Source organism: Quercus robur, chromosome 3 (genome assembly GCF_932294415.1).
Source record: "Quercus robur chromosome 3, dhQueRobu3.1, whole genome shotgun sequence".
Taxonomy (NCBI): Eukaryota; Viridiplantae; Streptophyta; class Magnoliopsida; order Fagales; family Fagaceae; genus Quercus; species Quercus robur.
The window spans coordinates 31,523,878-31,550,469 of NC_065536.1; the positions used below are offsets into that span (position 1 = coordinate 31,523,878).

The 26,592-nt window shown below is 32.3% G+C and overlaps 2 protein-coding genes across 6 annotated transcripts in view; one reads left to right on the forward strand and one right to left on the reverse strand.

Moving 5' to 3' along the window:
* Window positions 1-1,006: 1,006 nt before the first annotated feature.
* The window catches only part of LOC126717787 (purple acid phosphatase 8-like), a 43,862-nt gene continuing 18,276 nt past the window's right edge, over window positions 1,007-26,592 (reverse strand). For 2 of the 5 annotated variants that reach the window (XM_050419684.1, XM_050419683.1), the window contains exons 2-7: window positions 3,293-3,449; window positions 2,755-2,862; window positions 2,176-2,303; window positions 1,530-1,658; window positions 1,337-1,404; window positions 1,007-1,250 (exon numbers count right to left, since the gene is read on the reverse strand). In XM_050419684.1, the coding sequence (XP_050275641.1) occupies window positions 1,034-1,250; window positions 1,337-1,404; window positions 1,530-1,658; window positions 2,176-2,303; window positions 2,755-2,862; window positions 3,293-3,449 (807 nt within the window). In that variant the 3' untranslated portion in view covers window positions 1,007-1,033. Of the gene's footprint in view, window positions 1,251-1,336; window positions 1,405-1,529; window positions 1,659-2,175; window positions 2,304-2,754; window positions 2,863-3,292; window positions 3,450-6,886; window positions 7,125-23,187; window positions 23,560-23,645; window positions 23,714-23,838; window positions 23,968-24,485; window positions 24,614-25,061; window positions 25,170-25,598; window positions 25,756-26,592 lie in introns of those variants that run through there. The other 3 variants (XM_050419685.1, XM_050419682.1, XM_050419681.1) reach the window with 2 other exon arrangements.
* LOC126717785 (uncharacterized) lies at window positions 16,091-21,521 on the forward strand. Its single transcript, XM_050419679.1, has 6 exons — window positions 16,091-16,427; window positions 16,662-16,734; window positions 17,183-17,278; window positions 17,384-17,434; window positions 19,285-19,647; window positions 21,118-21,521. The coding sequence occupies exons 1-6, from the start codon at window positions 16,144-16,146 to the stop codon at window positions 21,445-21,447; spliced, it is 1,197 nt and encodes a 398-aa protein (XP_050275636.1). The 5' UTR covers window positions 16,091-16,143; the 3' UTR covers window positions 21,448-21,521.

A 26,592-nucleotide genomic window follows, 5' to 3' on the forward strand; every position in this document is an offset into this window, starting at 1 on the left:
CTTGTTTCTGTCTCTTTGATTAATTTGCAATGTGTAACGCCAAGACAAAGCTGAGGGTGGTGCCTTCATTCCATGTCTAGTACTACTATTTCAGTGTCTTTGATTCAAACATCAACCACTTAATCTACCCCACTGAGTCTCCAATTTACTTTACCTTATAATAAATCAGAATATTACAAATGTCATGTTCTTTACTTGATACTCTTACTTCCACATTAATGAAGTGTATGTATTGTTTTAACTTTGATACAGCTAATCTATATATATATATATATAAAACCAAAACCTTTGAAGCTCCCACAATTTTCCACATCATCATTATTTTCTTTTTCTTTTTATTTTAGGTTTTATATATTATATATTTATTATTTTTCTTCAACGTGTAATTATCCTATCAAGTGTTACAATAGTTTAGTTTAAGTAAAACTCTATTAAATATATGTTTCAAGAACTTGAATTCTACTTCAACTAAAATTCTATAACAAAAATTCTATAAGGACTCACGTTTACAATTTTTCACACCCATAATTACACGGCTTCTGCAAAGAGTAATTTAGATCACATAAACAAATTGAAACACGCCTTTCCCCCCTTGGTTCCTTATTTAATCCGAATTCATTATTCACCATCACATGCTGAAATTTTTAGAACTTGAATCGAAACAGAAAAATCTAAAACCCACAAACCCAAATTCTTAAACAAAGTTTGTTAGAGAAAATTTCTCAAAAACCAAATGGCTCTCGTTGTTACCTCTTTTAAGCCAAGACATAAACCTTTAAGCAAAATAAATATTTTTAATTTTTGCTCCAAAAAAATAATAACTATTTTTAATTTCTATTTACTTACCCCGTGCATTGCATGGGTTAGCGATTAATAATTGAGTAAAATGGAAGAAAAAAAAAATCATTTTTTGGTAGTTAACAAACTTAACCTAGGGAACATGTATATTTATGCCGCCTCTTTTTTCACCCTCGATCTCTCTCTTGGACAAGTGGAGCTTTTTGTCCATGGTACTGCTAGCATATATTTCTCTTTATAATTCGGCAGCGTCATGGTCTTTGGAGATGCCCCATTTGTGCAAAACATTGCCAAAAACATCATAGAACACAATATCCACATGGGTTTGAGTAATTTGCATTGACATAAAACCTTGTCCATCATAATATAGCTTCAATTCCTCGGGGTTCCACTCCCTAATATCACCCCTCCATGCCTTAGAGCCACCTCCACTTGTTAGAAATTGAATTTGGCTGCCACAAGAACAATTTTATTAATTAGCTGTTAAAAGTAAAACTAAATTCTATGAATTATTTTCACACATAGTAATAATACTAACCTGTTAGTGCTACTAATGTGTTCCAAGCAGTGGTCATGCCCATTTACGTACAAATCAATATTATTTGCCTGAAAATACAATGGATTTAGGAAATTGTTACTTCAATTACAATAATCTTTTACCAAAAAATTGTACGATTTTATTGGAAACTTAACTAATTAGAATATATTTACTATTAATATTAGTCTATTACCTGAAGGATTGGGAGAAGCTGCTCTTCAAGCTCTATAGTGATACCATGCTGCGCAGCACTTTTGATTGTATGGTGACCGACCACAATCTTCCATTTTGCCGTGGAATCCCTCAATGCTGAATCCACATCCTATTGCAAAACCAAAATCGAACTATTGATTACCTTGCTTCGTATGCCAATACATAAGGAGGTTCAAGTCATGGTTGAGGTCTTTGGTTCAAATCTCTACCCAATATCTTGGGGAGACTCCTAGGATTCCTCTATATAATCACTTAAGTGTGTATAAAATGTAAGGATTACACACACAAACATGAAGAATAAACAAGTGCTCGAAGAGTTCTGGACACTCACATTAACAAATTAAAAAAGGGTTTTGCATTTAAAATATATACCATTTGTAAGATAATATTGATTATTAGAGATAAGGGAGTATGGGTTCTCCAGAATATTTACTAATTTACATCATATATATATGTAATATGTGTGCACATGTATATCTAGCTATGAAATATCAACGAGAATATATGTGTGCACGTGGATGCTAGCTTTATAAGTGATATGTAATGCTTTATCTATTCCTCCCCCTTCTCCTTTTCCTCCCAAAAAAAAAAAAAAAAAAACCAATGAGAAAAGAATCTTAGGTTACCTCCAAGAGGTTTGAAAGATATTCCTGGCGTGGCAAAATACCTTTCCAATCATAGGTGCTCTCCTTTGGGTCAGTAAAGTATTCATTCACGAATGGAGTTGTGTCCACAAAGAAAAATTCCACAAATCCTGTCAAATGGAAATCCAAAAAATTGTTTTATTTTTAAGTAAGTGTTTGTAACATGTATGTGTATATATATATATATATATATGATGTTGTATAAATCCAAAAAATAACAATAAATATTCACCCCCCCCCCCCCCCCCCAACAAAAAAAAAGGACAATCCAAGTAGTTTATTATTATTATTATTTAAGAAAAGGTTAGAAAATGTAGGCGGTATTTAACCATTATATTTTTCGTTCTTACATTATATATGTATCGGTGCAAAAGTAGTACTAACATATATTTCACCTTACAAATCACATTTCAGAATAAACACATCCAAACAACGAGAATGTGAGATCATGTATGATTGTATTCCTATCCATCTCTAGTTTTATGACTGGATCTCTCCAAGAAATTAATATCACAAATTGATGATTTTTTCATTCTAATTAATAAGCAAAAAATTGAATACCTGCATTCACAATGAAAGATCTCAAGCAAAGCCATCTGTGGTCCATCTTCGTGAGGATGGGACTCAATTGTGCCTCTACATTGCCCCTGTAGTCGTGGTTTCCCAAAACTGTTGCAAATTTAATATGAATAAAACTTAATTCTACCCTGGCTTATAGCACTAGCTATGTATCAAATATCAATATTCATACAAAATAAAAGTTACCATTTGTTGCATATGGATTTGAGGATTTGAAATGAAGGGATTTAAAGAATAATTGCTAGTATAAATAGCTACATATAAATTTACTGACTTTGGGTAGTTTTGGAGATTTTGTTAAAAAAAAATTGTGATATCATGGATTTGAAATGACATTGTGTACCTAATCATTTTAAATCTTCGTATTAATAAAACTCAAATCTATTTACAAATTTTATTATCAGAAAAAGAATTGTTATTTTATGCTTCATTAATGTATTTTGAAGAAAAAGTTAAGATTCAAAGGAACCAGTTGCAAGAATAGTTAACTGTAAATCCTAGCTAGCTAGGCGAACCTTACCATTATACCATTGTTTCTGCAAGCTTGAGGCAGTGTAGATATTGATAAAGGACTCATTGAATGCTGGATCAGACACCCCTGTCAATCCATCTTCGTAGAAATTATCCCCAGTCGATATCACAAAGTCTATGTCTAGTTTCTCCCCTACTACTCCCATCTACAAATTTAGGAATTAGAAAAAAAAAAAAATATTAATTGCTTATATAAAAAGATAAAATTAAGAAGCTGTAGAAACTACAAAGTTCAGTAAACCATGCATATTTCATAATGTTTTGTGTGGAAAAGTTTAGGGCGTAATTAAAATTTTTTAGGCCACAGGCAACTTTAGAATTTCAAGTACAATTTTCCACAATTTGTTTCCTCAACTTCACTGTTTTTACTTTTTATCTCTAAATAACAGGTGCCATTTTCTTTTTAGAGTTTTAGTATCGTATGCACTCAGAGTATATATTAGTAAACTATTTTAGAAAAATTTTTATGAAAAAATGAAAAAGTAATTAACATTTTTGACTGTTTTTTCAATTTCTCAAAAAATATTTCTTAAAATGGATGATTAAGGGCATATATTAATTGGACCACTCTTTTTATATTGGTTCCAAAACTAATAATTTAGAGACCAGATTGTTAGGGTTTACAACTAGCTATTTTTGATCCTTTTGAAAGCTACATCTCTAAGAATATTATTAATGTGCAGCTAAAACTCTTTTGGCCGTAAAAAAAAAAAAATATATATATATATATATATATATATATATATAAAGAAAAATATTAAGATATTTTTTGGAGACTAACAATGAGGGTTGTGTTTCCACTTTCCACTTCTTCATTCCAACATGGTAGTTGGAAACATGGAATATAATAGGTCGACATTTTTTTTGCTGGTAAACGATATAATAGGACATTTGTTTTCATAAATGACGTGGGTTCAATTCAGCCACATGAGTGCTAAAAATAAACAGCACAGAGGGATATACTTTATTATTGCGTGTGTGTGGAAAATGTTTATAGATGCCTTGAGAAGCACGTGTGAGTGTGAATATATATAGTTTTGGTGAGCATCGGTACAAAATATAGTTGATGACATAAAAGTACTTTCTACTGGGTTTAAAAGTACTTTCCCACTAGTTTTTTTTATTAAAGCTCTGTTTGAAAACTGTTTGTAATTTTCTTTGGGTTTAGTAATTTTTTTTTTCATCACTTAGAAAAGAAAACAAGGAAGTAATTTGAAGAACCACAATGGGCATTATTAAAGCCTATTGTTTTGATGACTTTCAAACCATGCAAAACAAAGTCAAATAAATATATATTTTTTCAACCCCAAAAAAAATCTTGATACAATGAAAAAATGATTGGGATAAAGCCTAGAAAAATTTTGTCTAAAGAAGAAAAAAGATCAGAATGATCGGTCTTCACATGCAGGGATTTTTTTTTTTTTGGGTGATAATCTTCACATGTAGTTGCTTAGTCATTTGGAGGATGCATGTGTGTCTATACGAAATGTGAAAGCAAAATTGTCCAAACTCCTCTGAAGTTTCCACAAAATATTGCAATCAAGGGGAATCAATGCATATACATGAACTGGCAGAATGATATTAAGATGTTTTTACCACTGTATGATCAGCCAGTACTTGGTGGAAATGCAAAAATTACTACCAATTTTACTATAAAATATTTACATATTGTTATAATAATAAATATGATTAATGACACATCAACAATTTAATAGATAATTTTTAATTACTTTTTTATGTTATGTTTTAAAATTGACATATCAATTTGAAATTTTCATGACAATAAAATTTGTAATATTCATGTTATCACTATGACTATTACCAAAGGGAAAGGAATTTGCAGAAAGGTCTTTATTGAATACTTATTTAACGTGTTGTATCCATCAATTATTTGTTTCAGATGAAAGTGACTCCTGATTCTCAAAAAAGAAAAAAAAAAGAAAAAAGAAAAGAAAAACGAACAAAAGTGTTAGCAATGCAAGCATAATTCTGCCAAAATTTACCAAAAAAAAATTGTTTCCTTTTAGAAAAGGAGAAATTGATTCCTAAAAATCATAATCTATTTCTCTTTTCTCTAGAAAGAACCATTGTTAAGAAGTTTAATCCTTTATTTTATGCGCAGATTAAAAGTGTGAAGAGAAAGATTAATGTGAAATTGGCATAGATGCCAAAAAAAATTCGTTAGTGGGTGATGAGGATTTGTAGTGTATTTTCCAAGGATCAATTTGGATTGTGCAAGGAAATTGCCCTCTGAAACATCGTAGTCTATCATAGTTTAATGACGTGGGCTTTACTTCTCACAAGAATAATGATCAAAAGGAAGGAAAAAAAGAAAAGAAAAAGAAATATCCGTATATTATATCGAATATCCTTTGGGAGTATAATTATTTCACGGCATTAGCTGATCAATGCTAAGGGAAGCACCTTCATTAGTACATGATAACTAGCCTCTTTGCAAGTACTTTGCGCGTGTAATGATACTTTTTTTTTTAACCAAAAAAAAGATACTCTTTTTTTTGTCTAGTGTAATAATTTTTCTTTTTAAATTTTTTTTTGATAAGTTTGTTTTGAAGATATGGATTAATAGGAGAGTATCATATTTTGTAAGCATTTTAAATGGAGATGGAGATATATTTTTATCGGATTATTCTCAAATTTTTCCTCTACTAAACTAAGGTTTGCGGGTATTTTTGAACCACGTAAAAGTTCAGTTTAAAGACAGAAATCTTCTTATAGATAGTATAGATAGATGTAAAGCTTGTTTACTTAAATTTATTTATTTATTTTTTTATAGAGAATTTCAACCTATAAAGTCTGTTTCTGATGATAGTTTTTTATTATTAGATCAAAACACCAATCGCGTGGTTTTTGGTATAGGTGGGGATTGATCCACAGATCTCTTATTTAACTATTAGACACTTTATCAGTTAAGCTAACTAGAACCTATTAGTTTATTAATATTAAGTACTAACAGATATTATTACTAATTTCCCTATGTATAAAATCTACTCTTAGTTAATAGCTTACGTATTCTGTAAAAAAAACTTGAATCTTTTAATAAGGTTGCGGTCATGGATAATGCATGAATTCTTTTAATCTCTTAATATAAAACATCCTATTACATTTTGTGTTTATTTAATTCAATATTTATAGCATTGAGGAGGAGAGGAGGATTTGATTTCTAATTCTCGTGTTGTACAATAGAGAGCAAACAATGCAATAGATATAGAGCTACGTTTATCTAATCACATTATTTTGTTTTGTTTTGTTTTTAGCAAACAAAGACATCAAATATGTCGGTACGTGACAGTTATATCCAACTAGACAGAGAACTACTTGTATATTGATTAATCTAGTTTTATTTGGCTTTTACAGCACTACATGTGCATATTGTTTATCAAAGTGTCAAAAAGATTTAAGAAAAAAAGTGCATATGTAAATACACATACACATGCATGTTGACATGAAGATAAGCTTGGTTTTTGGGAGTTTAAATATATTAATTAGAGAATTTTTAAGCAGATAAATCAAAGTAATTGTTGTAAGAGCTCTAAAAAAGAAGAGGAGAATATTGTATAATGACCTGAGTAGCAACAAGGGATTGGTTGTAGAGTCCTTTTCTTCCCCAATCTCCAACGACCAAAAAGCTTAGAGACCCATCAGCTTTCACGGGGTGTTCAAAACGCTTAAGCTCCGCCGTGGAAGGAACAAAGCATAGCCAAAGATTTGCAGTAAAGAAAAGAAAGAAAAGCATGGAATTGTGAGAGGGAGAAACCATGGTTGCAATGCTTGGAATGAGAAAAAAAAATGGTAGCTTTGGTGAACCAACGTTCCCTTTATAGCTTAGGAGTTAAGAAGACGTGCAAAATATGCAATACGAGTCAAAAAAGAAAAAAATAATTCTAGATTATAACAAGGGAGTAAATATTGGTATTTGCGTAAAGAATTACTCAGAAACTTCAATGATGCAAGTGTCCGATTTCCTTCAAAATGAAATATTGCTATGGTCCTTTCTATGAAAAAAAAGAAAAGAATATAATCATAAATATTGCTAACATGTGTTAAAATATTTAGTATTTTCAAAAGAAAAAATAATGGATGAAAAAGTTTAAAATCTGTATTATATATTCAGAAATTAGATCATTTTAAATATTCACAACTGTCCATTTTTTTTAAACTTTCACTCTTATTTGCGTATGTTTAAATGAACCCTAAGTAGTTTTGCTGGCCCAATCTCATAATGGTAGTTTTTAATTACGGGCTTCTCTAGAGGTGGTACGGCACATACCCAGTTGAATGGATTCTTTAATGGGGAAAGAAGGAATAGTTGTTGCTATTTCTAGAAGCAAGGAACCAATGAAGGATAAGATGCTGTTACAAGTAACATTGGGCTGGGTCAAGGAATGACCTCAATTGTTGAATACTTAAAAAAAAAATAAATAAATAAAAAGACACATATATACCTGCCTGGGTTAATATGTTTGAAGGATATGAATAGCACATATATTATATATAGGGAGAAAAACATAAAGAAACTAAAATATAAAAAAAAATTATTGGAACTAGAAGAGTTTCCATCAAATAAATTTTTAAAAAATATCAGAAAAAAGTGACTCATACAATTAAGAAACCAGCATATGCCTTAAGGAGATGAAAATATATAAATTGGTGTATTACCATCATAAATTCAAATCTGATCGTATTTATGTATATAAAAGGAAAAAAAAATACGTGCCATGTTTATTTGGTCATACACTCATGTCAATTTGATTAAACAGGGAAAATTTAAGAAAAATGCTATGTTTACAACAGAAAAATGCTATGTTTATAACAATTTCACAATATATCCTAAATAGCCTATTGTTATGGGTGGTTACGGGTGGACAAAAAAGTAATCTAAGTTATGAATTCTAACCAGAATTAATAACAATCTATTACTTATAATTTATTGTAAAAATATTGTGAACGTAACACTTCTCAATACCACATTAGAAGTTAATTAATGGAAGTCTTTGTTGAAATGAAGTGTAGGAGACATACGAGAAATAAAGTTTCCCTTTTGGCATACTGATACTTAAATGGAGGTCTATTAATACACCACTCAATTTAAATGGAGGTCTGTGTCATGACTCATGAGGAGTACTTGTCCTATCCCAAGAGCTCAAGGTAAAGAAAATTAGTGCCTAAATAAAAGCTGTGTGCCTAATTATCGTGACTCATTTCATAGTCCTTCACGTGTAAGCATATATTTAAAAAAAAAAAAAAAAAAAAAAAAAAAACACACACACATATAACTTCAATAAAATTGTGTGTAACTAGATGAATCATTAATAAATGTTTTTTTTTCTTTGAGAAATGTGTATTATATCTCATAATTATGTATTTATTAATCCTAATTAACTTGTGCCCTTAAGGCACTCATAACTATACTTGTAGGGTATAAGAATTCCAGTAAGGTAATTGTGCCACGTGTCATACTCGTGGTTGAGGAAGGCCATTATCATGCCGAGGAGGCCACACCCTTGGACAGTAAGACCACATCAATAACGCGTCACTAGGGGAAGTCGTACTATAGAGAAAGAACTTCGGAGAAGGGATTAGCATTGACGTGACTGAGGGATTGGTGGTTGCCACCACATTTAATGCATCCCACCAAACCTCCTGGCTACATTTATGTGGAGAAGACTCCTGAACAATGCTACCTTAGTTGCCGCACTCACAAGGGGTTTGAGAAGGTGTTTGATAGGACAAACACTTAAGTAGCGGCCTGGATGATTAACAAATAGAGGGTCAAGATCATCTAAAGGGAGATATATAACGTAGGAGACCTTCCAAGGATAGGGAGAGAAGGTGAGGGGGAGAAAACACTATAGCAACAAAAACTGCAAAAATATTCAAGTCCAAAAGAAATATTTTTGCAGGATCACTCTCCTCAGATTTTGCTGAGGAAGGTTTTCTTTACATAAAACTTGTTCTTCTTTACTTTCTTACTGTCTTTGACCCATGGCACGTGTTCTTGGATCTATTGAAGTCTAGCTTTTAAGCCCACTCTCTACAAATTCATTGTATTGGGCTCTTTGGACCTTAACCCATTCATCTTTTGGGCTTAAGAACTAAAACCCGCCCTTACAGTACCCATATTAAAATTAGATTATAACTCGTATTTACACACAAGTCATATGCTGGCTACATTTACACAAATGGAAGCCTGTCTCTATGTTGCTAAAGTCGCGGGTGAATCCTTTTCCCCCATAAAAGCATGTTGTTCAATTGGTTGATTTTTGACAAGTTTTATGACATTAATCAGCTTTCCTAGGGTCGACTTATTTTAGAAAGTGAAGTCAATCAAGTTTAGTCAACATTTATCCTTAATCATGACTAAAACAACTCCTTTCTTTACCTAAGCAAAAGCAAATTTAAAGTTTACCACTTGTTTATGAACATGGGGTCAATAGCTTCACTCTTTAGCAACTGGAGAGTAGCAAAATATTATGGGCTTAATGTGAATTGTAGGGGGGAAAAACCCCCCTCAATGTCTATGTGTAAATTAAAATAAATATTACGGGCTTAATGTGAATTGTAGGGGAAAAAACCCTCTCAATGTCTGTGTAAATTAAAATAAATGACTACCAAGTAATAACAATATATATATATATATATATATAGACACACAGACGGAAACAAATTCTTAGCAAGCACTATAGATACACAAACATACAAGAACATAAAATCTTACATGAGAACCCCTTTAATATTGTAGAGGGAAAATCCACGGGATAAATCTGAAAAAATCCATTATGAAAATACAGATTACATCTCTTTTAGTTCTTAATTAAAAAGAAAAAAAAAATGATAATGCACTTGGACACGCAAATCTAATTTTTTTTTTTGAGAGAGTTTTATCCTATGACTTCCATTCCTGATAATAGCTCTTTATAATCAGATCAAGACATCAATCAGTTTTTGGTGTAGGCGGAAATTGAACTCCAAATCTCTTATTCAACCATCAGAGATTTTACTTACTAGTTAAGCTAACTGAAATCCATACAAATCTAAATAATTAGAAACCAAACAAAGTGGTTTTTGTAGGATAATGATTAAAGATAGTGATCAAGGTTTGTTCACTAATTCTAGTTGGCACATCCAATGCCAAACAAAGAAGTAAACTACCAAATACAAGCATCCATACCCTTTAAGCAAAGCCATTGATAAATGCACCAAGTATTCCGTCCCAAAGTATTGTATGTAGTACTGACAGTGACACGTTCATATCTATATAGAAAGAACATTAATGATACATTATTGAGAAACAATACCTTTTTGGCGAGGTTTTGCATGCCGAAAATGTTTCTCTTAGCCTCTTAGGCTATTCTTGCGAACAATCACAATCTGTATTATAAGTAAAACCAAATTTTTTATACACACACAAACACACTATATAAATAAAATGAAGTAGAAATTAGATTGACCTTCTAAGCGACTGCATCATTCATACTAACAAAAGATGACCCAAAAGCAAGCAGAAAACTACATAAAGATACATCTCATTATAAAATGAAAACCATCAAAAAAGAAGAAAAAAAAAAATATAACCACAAAAGGAAAAAGAATTGTCATGATGAAGCTTGTGATTACTTAACCACCAAATAAGCATAATTGAATTGCAGTGTTTGGATAGGGTTTCTATAAGATGAATAAATTATGCACAACATAAATAATATGAGAGTTTAATTAAAGATAAATAGATGAACATATCATCTTTTTTTTTTTTTTATAATCTACATATTATTATATAAAAAAATGAGGAGAAAAAAAAGATGTTTGGACCTATAAATTGTCATAAGAACTAAAAATTAAACGATTAATAAAAAAATTAACTATGCACGTGCTTGCATTTGATACGAACTCAAGTTTGAAGTAAACAAATACAATTGAACTCTACAAAGTCTGAAAAATGAAATCATCAAACTTTCATTCTATTAAATTAGAAACAAACATTAGCATAGCCTTTAGATTGATGAAGATAGAAATTTACCTTGGTTTTTCAAAGAAAAGATAATATATATACTTCTTTTTTGCAATTTAATTTATAGCCTTTCTTTTCGATGACTAGATTTCCTTGTAGCAATGGAATTGAGTTACGTATTAGGATGCCACCAAATAATTTCAGGTAAGTTGGGTCTCGATAGTTGTTAGGAGTCCAAGTACAGTAGTACTGATAATTGGTAATTAGTTACTGATATGGACTGATGTATGGATAATTGGTGTATGTTAGGTTTGTTAGTTGATGAGCTGTCATGTTAGTTAGGAAGTTGGTTAGCTTGTCAGTTTTGGAGGGGACATAGAGTTATTTTTGTATATAAGCCTAGAGGGACATTTCAATAAGGAATAAGAAGAAAACTTATCCAATGCTCTCTCTCTGTCTCAACTCTCTAACTCCTCCCTGTCCCCAATTCTCTCAACTCAGGAGGTTAGTTACCCTCGAAGTAACTACTTTTCCCTCTCAATAGTTCTTGATTGACCAAGAACTTAACAATAGTTTTTGACTGATTTTAGCAGTAAGAGAAGTAGAGTTCCAGCTTTTTTTATTTTTTATTTTTTTATTTATATAATGAGTAGAGTTCCAATTAAACTCTATTATATAAAATCCCATAAAATTACTCCTTTCTCATCTATACTTGACAACAAATATGGAAATAAAAAAAATTGTTGATAATTCATAAAAGGAAAAATCCTGGTCCACCAAGGCTATCTTAGAATTCTGCTAATTCAAAATTCGATTAGGATATTGTTGGAAAAATTGGTTTTGCATCTCATACAAAAACCATAGCAGAAGCAACACAAGGATCTACTTCATTCATGAGAGATAACATATAACATTGAGTTCTAGAACAAAGAACAAAAAGCGTACCTTGATGCAGTGAAATATGTAAATAAGACTTGAGAATATCTTCAACCTTCATCTCAATTACGCATGGTGCTCAAAATGAGTGGTCTCTCAATTAGTTCTTAAGTACGTTGATTTTCCAAAAAAGAAAAGTATATTCAAAAGATATTACAGAGAAAAACTATTTTCTCTTCTTTTAATCATATGTACATATTAACTACCTTAGCAGATACTTTATTTAATAACTCTTATTAAATAAAAGCTGATTATTTAATTGGATTAGCCTTTTAGGCCAGCCCAATTGGGCTTAAGTGTATGGCTTGGGATGGGACCAAAGGGAATAATAAGGCTCTAACCCCAATGGGCCTTAGACTTATTTGTCAACTCTTGACAAGCCAAAAGTTACCATTAATTATATAACAAGTATCACTATGGAAATATAATTGCACTCTAGGCCTTATTAATAAATTATATCTCAAGACTCTAATATAATATCATTCGACCCCTCTATGAAATATCCATAGTGAACAAAGTTATCATAAACTGTCACTTTGTAAACAACTATTTTATTCATTGAGTACTCGATTTAATATTTTAGTTATTCATATTTATGAAATCTAAATTCAATAAATATAAACTTTAGTAACTCTTACTAAAGTGGCCGGCCCTGAATAACCAATTCCCATTAAATTTATCTCAAGGGGATATTTCGTGTCACTATAGAAAGAGATAACGGAATCCATCTTGAGAATATGTGTTCTCTCAACACTACGTGTGGTTAGCCAACATATTGAGATTTCGACTGTTAAACTAGATCTCACTCCTGATATATCAAAATAACCTAAATTTCATGATCGGCTTCACTATCCTCTTAGGATTGAGAGTCTATGAAATTAAAAGTCGTGAGATTAATTATTCAAGTGATAGTTGTTAATTGAATAATTAATCTCACAGCGGTCCAGTTCAATATGTCTTACACATTTAAGACATATCAACACATCAATTAGAAGTCTCCACTTCCATGATCAAGACAAACCATCTTAGTTGATGTATTATAGCCTTCGTAGATAAAACGCCCAATTTCATCATCGACTACGAACTACATTTTGAGTTTACAAGGAACTTGTGATTTCTATCTTTTGTAATTAAATCACATAAATCACATACAATGCATCTCAAGGACTATGATAATATCCAATTAGTTCATTTACAAATAGTCTCATATAATTAAACAATTTAATCATATTTAACATGCCAATAAATTGGATTTTAGGGCATAAACCCTAACAGATGCCACCGTGCACCTTTTGCGCGATGGTTACTCTACAAGTATAAGTATTTGTAGGGTGTGGAGGGCAAGAATTGGGGTTCAAGTTTCTAGGAGTGAGTTTCACATACATATACACTTAGATTAGACTAGAATAGAATTTTTATCATGTGTATATATATATATATATATAAATTCATTTAGGATAAATACTTGTACCATAACTCAAATATAATTGAAAAATTAATATCAACTTTTGTGTCTATTTAAAAAATTTGAGGAAAAGTGATAAAGCAATGGACAAAAGGTTCATAAAATCAAACAAATTGTTGTTTTATTTAAAAACTTATTGAAATTTGGTGCAGCCAATTGGTACAACACGGCTTCTAAACCCAGCTTTGCAAACTCAGTTTTGCAATTTGGTGTAGTCACTTGGCGCAACCATGACTTCTAAGCCTAAATGTAGCCATTTGACACAACCATGACGTTTAAACCTAACTTTACAATTTGATATAGTTACTTAGTGCAACCACAATTTCTAAGCTTAACTTTTATTATATAATATATGATGATATGATATGATTTACCCATAGCATCTAGGAGGATGAACACTAAGTCAATATTTCACCAATAATCAAATGGGAAACACCAATGAACTATTGGTGAAACACTACTCATTGATGCCTTGGTGGGGTTAAGGTAGTCATGGCTTACTAAATCCAATGGGTAGGATGCTATTCTTTTAATTATGTTGTCTTTGTGGCCAACTAAGCAATTGTGTGACATTTTTAAAAGTGTTAGTTTAGAATGTAATTATCTCAAATACCCTAAAAAAGGTTACATAACTATTTTGGTCCCTAATCTTTACCAAATCTCTTTTTTCATATTTGAACTTTAAAAGGTTTTTTTTTTTTTTTTTTTTTTTTTTTTTGTCACTAAAATATTGAAAAATTCATCTTTCCTCCGTGAACTAATCAAAGTGTATTACTTTTGTAGGAACATGTTCTATAATTCTATGGTTTAAGATACTAAGCAAAACATGTGTTACAATTAGTTTGTGTTATGAGTTGATATTGATTCACAATGGGAAATTTGGACAAGAACACATAAACTTCCAAAGTCTTTTTATTAATTCAAGTGTGATATGTAACATGAATCTCTCTTAAGTGTTTTCCTTAGGGGTGGCAATTCATGTTTGCAGGTCGGGTTTGTGTCATGTCAAGCCATGAGTACTCTGCTATATGAGTTAACCCGAACTTGACCTCGACTTGTTTAGTAAACGTGTCAAGTATCCTCAATCCTAACCCGACCTGTTTATTAAACAGGTTGACCCGATACGACATGTTTAACCCGTTTAATTGATAAGTCATGTAAAAGTCAATACAAATGACCCATTTAATAACCTATTTGATTAATAGGTTGTACATGACCTAAATAACCTATTATCAATTTCCATATATCTAAAATTAAAATACAATTACAATCATAAATACAATAATAAACATATAGTTACAACAAAAAATTAAGCAATAATAACAAAATTTAATACATTTATTATCTAAACGAGTCAAACGGGTTCACATGTTGAACATGAACACGACCTGTTTATTAAACGGGTCAGCTATGTCGACCCAAATATAAATCGAACCCGTTTAGTCTCAACTCATGACCTGTTTATAAACGGGTTAGTCGTGTCGGGTTTGCGGGTTGTGTCAGATTTTGCCACCCCTAGTTTTCCTTACTGTTTTCTGTCTTGCTATATTCTTTGTGTCTCTCTTCTCTTTCTTCTCTTCCTTTTATATGAGTCATCTTCGTATTTTGTCCTAGTCCACCTGGATAACTTTTGGCCTTATCGAGCTATTTTTTCTTGATTTTTCATCATGAAAGGAAAATTCTAAGGTCTTCCTCACTATTCAGGCGTCTGCCTGGATAACTTCTAGTCTTATTGGGCTTTTCTTTTGTAGGTTTTTCATCAAGAATGAAAACTTCTGGAGCTTTTCTTACTATTCAGGCTTGTCCTTTTGCATTAAATGCGGTGGTGCTAGACAGGTGATCTATATTGATGCGAGGTCTATTGTGGAATCATCAGGAACTTTTAGAAAGCTATCTCGGAGAAGTTTAGCCTCTCTAGAATTTATCTCGGTAGTTTGGATATATCTCGGACATGACCTCGGTGTGCAGCCTGGATGGGTATTGGGCCTAGCCAAGGATCCGAGGTTTCGCATTTGTTAAAAGAAATAGGCCAGCCAATAATAGATTATTTCCATCATTTGGTCCGATACTTAAGTTGGGCCTAGTACTTACCTTGTTATAATAACGCCCAATATTCGCTCAGTATTTACCTCATTACAACTTTATTTCATTAAAATTTTTTAAAATATCATTTTTATTCCTAAACTATTGAAAAATATATATATATATATATTTTCATGATTTCATTCCTATTTTTGTCTTTATTTATTTATTTATTTATTTTGATATAGCTCTAAAATCTAAACTATTGAAAAAACTCTTTATAAAAAAATAACTAAAGTTTAGGGGTGAGAAACAAAATTTTGATAAATCTTAGGGCAAAATAGTATTTAAAAAAAAGGGAAAAAAAAAAGAAAAAAGAAAAAAAAAAAAAAAGACAATATGAGTCTCAAGAGGGTGAAGAAGAGAGGAGAGAAGTTGGAGTTGGGGAAAAATGGAATCAGAGGCGAAGCAAAAGCAGAAGCGGCATCCGCGTTTGATTCTCCACAATTTCTTGAGCGATGATCAATGCAAGGAACTAGAATTCATACACAAGAGCAACAGCACCGTTGGGTACAGACCAAACGTATTCTCCACCACTCTTTCTCATCTCATCGCCACCAACTCTCCTCATCTTCTCCTTCCTTTCGTACCCATCAGAGAGACCTTGAAGGACAAGGTCGAGGACTTCTTTGATTGCCAATTTGACCTCTTCATCGAGTTCACCGGCTTAATCAGGTTAGATAACACCACCCTTCCCCTTCACTCACTTTTCTCAGTCTCAAATTAACGTGTCGTGTCTTTGTTTTATTTGAAATGCCGTGTCCGTGTCCGTGTCAGAGGTTCATAGCTTTTCATAACTCTCCTCTAGGCCAATGATTTATTATGAAAAAAAAAACCCATATTCTCAATTATTAAATCCGATCGTTTTTTTTTTTTAAAATTTTTTTTAACGTTGTTATGGAAAATCAGCTGGACCAGAGGAGCAAGCATTGGATGGCATAGTGATGATAACAGACCTTATCTCAAACAACGTGACTTTACGGTATGTTTATGTTACCTAGTACTCAACCGTTTCCTATATTGTCATATTGAAATGGGTCTGTTGTTTGTTTCGGCGGAAAATGTTTTCTACATATTCTGGTGTTATGTGTGACGGAAACGCGAAAACGTTTTTTTTTTTATGGTCAATGGAAAACAAACTTAATAGAAACGAAATGTTTTCCCTAAGAGTGGAAAACGTTTTCCAGAATGCCTCACTCATATACTCAAAAAACCCCCACAAACGTTTTTTTTTTTTTTGATAATTTTCCAAAAAATGAGTCATTTCCAGAAACATTTTTCAACATAATATACTTAGTGAATCCTTTCTTATTAGTCACTCATCAAAAAATATAAAAATAAATGAAATGCCATTTTTTTGTTTACTTCTCCTCTAGCTAGATCTATTCTTTGTTGATATGTTATTTGGTTCTCCTTTGTGTTGGTGAAAGGCAGTGTGCTATTTGAACAGTTATGGGAGGGATTTTAAAGGTGGACTTTTTCACTTCAAGGATGGGGAACCAACAACTATTGAGCCCTTGGCTGGGGTAAGTCTAGCCTTTTATCCTATCTTTATTCAGTTCTTACGTTAAACAATGAACCATTTGAATGTTGCAATCAGTGTTCACTAATTTAATTTTGTATTTCATCAGGATGTTGCGATCTACACAGCTGACAGCAGCAACATTCATTCTGTTGATGAGGTACTCTCAATTTCCGCTCTTTTGTGGGGTGAAATGTTGCTTTCATTGTAGTTTTGTAATTGAAATTTGGTTTCTAAGTCAAGGGGTTTTTTCCTCCCCTCCTTCCCCCTTAAGATTTGGTATACTAGTCCATTATGATTTGTTTTTTGAAAACATAGTTCCGCTATTATTTGATATCTAAGGAGAGATAGGAAAAACATGAATAAAATAAACAGTAATCAAAGATAATGTATACACTTGGTAGATCTACTGTATTGGTGCTCTGCAAAAGTTGCAACTATGCTAGATAACATTATTTATCTTGTTAAATTACTGATTGTCCTAAAAGCTTAAGCTATTAGGAAATGGTGAATTTAATCACTTAACCATAATTCTAACATATCTCATGTTTATATTAATTTAACTAATGCTGATTACCAATATTTTGGTGAGCATAATGTGCAGCCTCATCCAACAATGGAGAAAAACTACCTTTCCTTCTTACATGCCCGTGACAAGCCTTGTCCTTGGAGGGGGTTATCTCATGAGACAGTCTCATGAGGCCTCTCTTTCACAACATGTGAGACCCACACATGCTATTCTTCTACTTGCCTCTTTAGCTTAGAATGCTCATTGGAGCTCATACTTTAGTGAGGCGGGTTTGGGAGAGTTGCTTCTACAATGAAGTCCATAGCATGTTGGATGTCACACAGGTGTCAGTTGGTGTGCGAATTCTTTGGGAAAGATGTCAAAAAACTCCTTAAGTACATAAAATACTTTTAATTTTTTTGGACAAACGAGGATATTTAGACCTCTTCGAGTATCTGATTGTTCCTTTAGGTACATGCAGTTTCCCCATTCCACATACATTGGGTTAGTATAGGGTGGAATCTCTTGGGGTTGGTCCCAAGATGTTGGCAAGAGGTTTTGAACCTAGGATCTCATGGATATCATGAGGTCTTAAGAACCATTTATCCAACCCCTCGGGGTTACATAAACTACTTCTAGTGGCTCATCATGAGTTCTTGGTGCCACTTCCTTGGCTACCAAGGAAAAAATTATAGACTTCTCATTTGCTACTCTTATTACTATTATTAGAATTAGGTCCCATGCCTTATGTCATGTCAATTGCAAAATAAATCTTTTTTTGTTTGATTAATATCAGGGGTTTGGTCACCTCACAAATTGGGATTTGGTGATCAATGCATAATTTTGGACTAGAGTTTTTACTTGTTCACAAATCTATACTAATAAAATCACTTAACTATAGTTGAGATTATATTATTAATAATTTTCTTTTATAATCTTATAAAATTTAGATTCATTGACATTGTTTTGTAAAAAAATCATACATAACTTTTTACTAGGAAATGGACTATTTATATTTATCAGTAAATTCCAAGTAATAATTTGATATCTTATGAGCTAATTTACAAATTTGCAAAATTCAATCTAAAATCTATGCAAGTATATTTTATATATGTATACGTGTGAAAATATAATATTATATATACTCAAATTGAGCCCCATACTCATGACCTTGTTCACAAACACATTATTATGTTGAGTTTGGCTCGTTTAATAGGCGAGCCTAAAGTTGGGCTTGAGCTTGAATTGTTTGATAAATGAACAAACACAAACCAATTTTTTTCGAGTTGAGCATGAGTATCATAAACAACTTGGGCCCTACAGAAAATTCCTTTATGTTCTAAGTAAGCACATGTATGTTGATCATTGCTTAGACAGTATGCTTTTATGCATATAAAAGTTGAAAACAGTTAGTGTTTATTCTGTGTCATCGAATGAGATGTAGTCCTGATTGCTAAATTCTGAATCTCATTGTTGTCTGATGCTAATTTATCTTTTGACAGATAACTGATGGGGAAAGACTTACGCTTACATTATGGTTCAGCCGTGATGCTTCCCATGATGAGGATGCTAAACTTGTTTCTCTTCTCTCACAAAGTATTTCACACTATAATGAGCCTGGTCCATGTGTACCTTTGCCAGCATCCAGTAATATGTACTGGTTTTCACCTGGCCAATCTTCCTATCAACAGTTGGGTTTTGATATATGCTGGGCAAGGCTGCATGTTCTTGGATTTGATGTTTATTATGATCAAGATACAAGTTGCGATTTAGATTTCTCAGATTTACTGATGAAGCCACTACGATTAGCAAGGGGAAATGAGTTGTTTGATCAGGAATTTATCAACATTTTGCATGCTCTTCAGGTACTCTAACCTAAAAATTTTACATTTTCTGTTGCTATTACGGAGACAACAGATGGATATGATTGTATCTTAAGTTCAAACACCATAAAAGTGTCCCATGAGTTTTACATGATCCTCTCTCTGCAACTTTTGCTAAACCAATTCCTTGAGCTTTGGGGTTCAATGGGTATTGTTCAAGCAACGTAGGATGTCATATATGGTTATTGGAGGAATTTTCTTATTTTATTCGTAATTTTTAGAATATTTTAGGATAGGGTTTTATTTTATTGTTTTTTAGTAGTTTGAGTGTTTTAGTCAAAACTAAGTCCTTATATGATTGGGTATTAACTAGGATCTATTTAGAAATATTTATGCTTAGAAATTGATTTTTTTGGTTACTTTAAGTGCCTTTTTGATGCAACTTAGTTTTCAACTTTTTGAAAATGGGGGTTGTTTGAAAAAGCTCTGCCTAGAAAAAAGTGAAGTTGAAAAAAGAGCATGTGCATTGGAACCCAACTGGAGAATAAAAACCCTTTCCCCCTCCCTATATGTTCTCACTTCTCACAAACTGTACAGGAGATTGTTTAGACATTAGCTCCTCCACATTAAACAACAGATGCTTCACACTCTCCTTGCCCATGAGCACCGAATATAAGGAGTCCCAGTCTCCCTCATAAATACGTAGCATGTAAAACGTACCATTGGTTGTGGAGTTTTGTTTTTAAATCTTTTGGGGTTGCTTGGGTGGTTCTTGAGAGAGTGAAAAATCTTTTACTAGGAAGGAGGAATTGTTTGAGGAAGCATTCTTCCGAAATTTGGAATTTGACACCATTGTGTTTGATGTGGTGTATCTTGAGGGAGAGCTACAGGAGCACGTTTGAGGATATGGAGAGCTCGGGGGAGCAGCTTCTTGAGTCATTTATAGGGACTATGTTTGATTTTTCTTGGGTTTGGGGACTCACATCTAGTGACTCCCTCCCGATGTTTTTAGATTCCCTTTCTTCTTGTACATAGCTTTGAGTCTTTTTTGTATTTTCTTGGCTGTCTCATGTTCTTTTTCCATGGAGTAGTCTTTTTTTAATGATATTTTTACCATACCTATCCAAAAAAAAAAAAAAAATGTACCACCTTTCTCTATTGAAAACTCAAATTTTTGATTCAATGAAGAAAAAAATCGAACCTCCCATAGCGACAAAGAAAACAGGAAAACATAGGGATTCAACCAAAAAAAAACTAATATTCTATGGCTAATTTGAGGTAGCGGGGCCTTGTTTTTGGCTAATTCGAGGTAGCTGAGGCCTCAAGAACCATTCGAGTGTCATTAGTTGTGACTTGTTGAAGTTAAATGGCTAGAAATGAAAATATTTTAAGGCCATTTGTTTTCATTTCTTGCAGATGGTTCAATAGCACCCCTGAGTCTTGCAATTGCCTCAATAATATTTGGTTTCTATACAGGTTTTTCTGTTGATAACCCTAATTAGGTCATTGCAGGTTGTGCAGTATTACTGTTGGAAATCCTCTACTTTGCAGACTTCCAAATTTCAAATAGACACTTGCAAGGTGGTGGAATTGTCTCAATCACAAATGGAAAAAATTAATAGATTGAATCCTGTATTTTCAAAGGATAATCAACTGGCAGAGACAGTCTTAAACTGCATGACGTGTGAGAGCAGACAGCATTTCCTTGATTGGGCAAATTTTGTCTCTTCAGTCTCTTTATGGAGAGATTATGCATCAAAGTTACACGAAGAACTAGTTAGAAGCTTACCATTTTGGAGGACCCACCAATCTATATTTGGAGTTCAATTTAATGGGGCCTGAGAAGGAACTCATTTATTCTTTCATTGTTACCACTTGAAATGCATGATTCTGGGAATTTAATTTTCTCTAACTCATTGCCTTCTGTGTCATCTTTCTCTTATGGATTTTAATCTGCTGCAAAATCTACTTGGCAAATTTTGCGCACTTTCTAGTTAGCACATCTGCACCAGCAGCATTTATGTAGACTCTGGAATATGGGCAGCAAATCTTGAAACTATAACTGTGTTTACTCCCAAACAAGTAGCACCTTAAGCTATTACTCCCACCGACCAAAAAAACAAAACAAATCCGATCCTGTGATATCCAGTCTAATCATGGGAGGCAAAGACGTATGGCTACAGCGAATGAAATGGACACATCACATGCATGCAGTTAAGAGGACCTCATTTATATAAAAAAAGAAGAGAAAATTTCTCTACTGGAACTATCCAAAATTGCACAAAACCATGAATTGAATCTCTCTTCCTCATCCTCCAAATATATGTATATAAGCACTATAAAAAATTACCTTCCCCTTCACTCCCTCTCTTCGTCTTGGTGTAAAAGCAACATTTGGATGTTATATACATATTATCTCTTAGTGATAACACTAGCAGGGCCTCACTAGTCACTAGTCACTACCTCTTCCTTCAAAGCCTCCAAACCGCTCCCAAAATATGAAAAACCAGCACTGCAAAAAAAGTCTACCCCGGTACATTAAAACGCCGCTATAGGTCTTGAAGCGTTAGCATAGGTTCATTTGAGCTATGGCTATATCAGCACTTTCTATGCTGGAAGCCCCTTGAAGTTGAAGGCTTGAAGCATTACCCACCTCTTCAATTCACCTAACATTTATTTAATAAACACAACCACCCTTGTTTCTGTCTCTTTGATTAATTTGCAATGTGTAACGCCAAGACAAAGCTGAAGGTGGTGCCTTCATTCCATGTCTAGTACTACTATTTCAGTGTCTTTGATTCAAACATCAACCACTTAATCTACCCCACTGAGTCTCCAATTTAATTTAACTTATAATAAATCAGAATATTACAAATGTCATGTTCTTTACTTGATACTCTTACTTCCACATTAATGAAGTGTATGTATTGTTTTAACTTTGATACAGCTAATCTATATATATATATATATATATATATATAAAACCAAAACCTTTGAACCTCCCACAATTTTCCACATCATCATTATTTTCTTTTTCTTTTTATTTTAGGTTTTATATAGTATATATTTATTATTTTTCTTCAACGTGTAATTATCCTATCAAGTGTTACAATAGTTTAGTTTAAGTAAAACTCTATTAAATATATGTTTCAAGAGCTTGAATTCTACTTCAACTAAAATTCTATAACAAAAATTCTATAAGGACTCACGTTTACAATTTTTCACACCCATAATTACACGGCTTCTGCAAAGAGTAATTTAGATCACATAAACAAATTGAAACACGCCTTTCCCCCCTTGGTTCCTTATTTAATCCGAATTCATTATTCACCACCACATGCTGAAATTTTTAGAACTTGAATCGAAACAGAAAAATCTAAAACCCACAAACCCAAATCCTTAAACAAAGTTTGTTAGAGAAAATTTCTCAAAAACCAAATGGCTCTCGTTGTTACCTCTTTTAAGCCAAGACATAAACCTTTAAGCAAAATAAATATTTTTAATTTTTGCTCCAAAAAAATAATAACTATTTTTAATTTCTATTTACTTACCCTGTGCATTGCATGGGTTAGCGATTAGTAATTGAGTAAAATGGAAGAAAAAAAAATCATTTTTTGGTAGTTAACAAACTTAACCTAGGGAACATGTATATTTATGCTGCCTCTTTTTTCACCCTCGATCTCTCTCTTGGACAAGTGGAGCTTTTTGTCCATGGTACTGCTAGCATATATTTCTCTTTATAATTCGGCAGCGTCATGGTCTTTGGAGATGCCCCATTTGTGCAAAACATTGCCAAAAACATCATAGAACACAATATCCACATGGGTTTGAGTAATTTGCATTGACATAAAACCTTGTCCATCATAATATAGCTTCAATTCCTCGGGGTTCCACTCCCTAATATCACCCCTCCACGCCTTAGAGCCACCTCCACTTGTTAGAAATTGAATTTGGCTGCCACAAGAACAATTTTATTAATTAGCTGTTAAAAGTAAAACTAAATTCTATGAATTATTTTCACACATAGTAATAATACTAACCTGTTAGTGCTACTAATGTGTTCCAAGCAGTGGTCATGCCCATTTACGTACAAATCAATATTATTTGCCTGAAAATACAATGGATTTAGGAAATTGTTACTTCAATTACAATAATCTTTTACCAAAAAATTGTACGATTTTATTGGAAACTTAACTAATTAGAATATATTTACTATTAATATTAGTCTATTACCTGAAGGATTGGGAGAAGCTGCTCTTCAAGCTCTATAGTGATACCATGCTGCGCAGCACTTTTGATTGTATGGTGACCGACCACAATCTTCCATTTTGCCGTGGAATCCCTCAATGCTGAATCCACATCCTATTGCAAAACCAAAATCGAACTATTGATTACCTTGCTTCGTATGCCAATACATAAGGAGGTTCAAGTCATGGTTGAGGTCTTTGGTTCAAATCTCTACCCAATATCTTGGGGAGACTCCTAGGATTCCTCTATATAATCACTTAAGTGTGTATAAAATGTAAGGATTACACACACAAACATGAAGAATAAACAAGTGCTCGAAGAGTTCTGGACACTCACATTAACAAATTAAAAAAGGGTTTTGCATTTAAAATATATACCATTTGTAAGATAATATTGATTATTAGAGATAAGGGAGTATGGGTTCTCCAGAATATTTACTAATTTACATCATATATATATGTAATATGTGTGCACATGTATATCTAGCTATGAAATATCAACGAGAATATATGTGTGCACGTGGATGCTAGCTTTATAAGTGATATGTAATGCTTTATCTATTCCTCCCCCTTCTCCTTTTCCTCCCAAAAAAAAAAAAAAAAAAAACCAATGAGAAAAGAATCTTAGGTTACCTCCAAGAGGTTTGAAAGATATTCCTGGCGTGGCAAAATACCTTTCCAATCATAGGTGCTCTCCTTTGGGTCAGTAAAGTATTCATTCACGAATGGAGTTGTGTCCACAAAGAAAAATTCCACAAATCCTGTCAAATGGAAATCCAAAAAATTGTTTTATTTTTAAGTAAGTGTTTGTAACATGTATGTGTATATATATATATATATATATGATGTTGTATAAATCCAAAAAATAACAATAAATATTCACCCCCCCCCCCCCCCAACAAAAAAAAAGGACGATCCAAGTGGTTTATTATTATTATTATTTAAGAAAAGGTTAGAAAATGTAGGCGGTATTTAACCATTATATTTTTCGTTCTTACATTATATATGTATCGGTGCAAAAGTAGTACTAACATATATTTCACCTTACAAATCACATTTCAGAATAAACACATCCAAACAACGAGAATGTGAGATCATGTATGATTGTATTCCTATCCATCTCTAGTTTTATGACTGGATCTCTCCAAGAAATTAATATCACAAATTGATGATTTTTTCATTCTAATTAATAAGCAAAAAATTGAATACCTGCATTCACAATGAAAGATCTCAAGCAAAGCCATCTGTGGTCCATCTTCGTGAGGATGGGACTCAATTGTGCCTCTACATTGCCCCTGTAGTCGTGGTTTCCCAAAACTGTTGCAAATTTAATATGAATAAAACTTAATTCTACCCTGGCTTATAGCACTAGCTATGTATCAAATATCAATATTCATACAAAATAAAAGTTACCATTTGTTGCATATGGATTTGAGGATTTGAAATGAAGGGATTTAAAGAATAATTGCTAGTATAAATAGCTACATATAAATTTACTGACTTTGGGTAGTTTTGGAGATTTTGTTAAAAAAAATTGTGATATCATGGATTTGAAATGACATTGTGTACCTAATCATTTTAAATCTTCGTATTAAAAAAACTCAAATCTATTCACAAATTTTATTATCAGAAAAAGAATTGTTATTTTATGCTTCATTAAAGTATTTTAAAGAAAAAGTTAAGATTCAAAGGAACCAGTTGCAAGAATAATTAACTGTAAATCCTAGCTAGCTAGGCGAACCTTACCATTATACCATTGTTTCTGCAAGCTTGAGGCAGTGTAGATATTGATAAATGACTCATTGAATGCTGGATCAGACACCCCTGTCAATCCATCTTCGTAGAAATTATCCCCAGTCGATATCACAAAGTCTATGTCTAGTTTCTCCCCTACTACTCCCATCTACAAATTTAGGAATTAGAAAAAAAAAATATATATATTAATTGCTTATATAAAAAGATAAAATTAAGAAGCTGTAGAAACTACAAAGTTCAGTAAACCATGCATATTTCATAATGTTTTGTGTGGAAAAGTTTAGGGCGTAATTAAAATTTTTAGGCCACAGGCAACTTTAGAATTTCAAGTACAATTTTCCACAATTTGTTTTCCTCAACTTCCCTGTTTTTACTTTTTATCTCTAAATAACAGGTGCCATTTTCTTTTTAGAGTTTTAGTATCGTATGCACTCAGAGTATATATTAGTAAACTATTTTAGAAAAATTTTTATGAAAAAATGAAAAAGTAATTAACATTTTTGACTGTTTTTTTAATTTCTCAAAAAATATTTCTTAAAATGGATGATTAAGGGCATATATTAATTGGACCACTCTTTTTATATTGGTTCCAAAACTAATAATTTAGAGAGCAGATTGTTAGGGTTTACAACTAGCTATTTTTGATCCTTTTGAAAGCTACATCTCTAAGAATATTATTAATGTGCAGCTAAAACTCTTTTGGCCGTAAAAAAAAAAATATATATATATATATATATATTTATATATATATATATATATATATATAAATATATATATATAAAGAAAAATATTAAAATATTTTTTGGAGACTAACAATGAGGGTTGTGTTTCCACTTTCCACTTCTTCATTCCAACATGGTAGTTGGAAACTTGGAATATAATAGGTCGACATTTTTTTTGCTGGTAAACGATATAATAGGACATTTGTTTTCATAAATGACGTGGGTTCAATTCAGCCACATGAGTGCTAAAAATAAACAGCACA

What these genes read in the sequence shown, in the direction of transcription:
- LOC126717785 (XM_050419679.1), top strand. Translation starts at nt 16,144, where the DNA reads ATGGAATCAGAGGCGAAGCAAAAGCAGAAGCGGCATCCGCGTTTGATT. An exon ending in TCAAACAACGTGACTTTACG is followed by an intron (nt 16,735 to 17,182) that starts GTATGTTTATGT and finishes TGTTGGTGAAAG; the next exon opens with GCAGTGTGCTATTTGAACAG. An exon ending in ACATTCATTCTGTTGATGAG is followed by an intron (nt 17,435 to 19,284) that starts GTACTCTCAATT and finishes ATCTTTTGACAG; the next exon opens with ATAACTGATGGGGAAAGACT.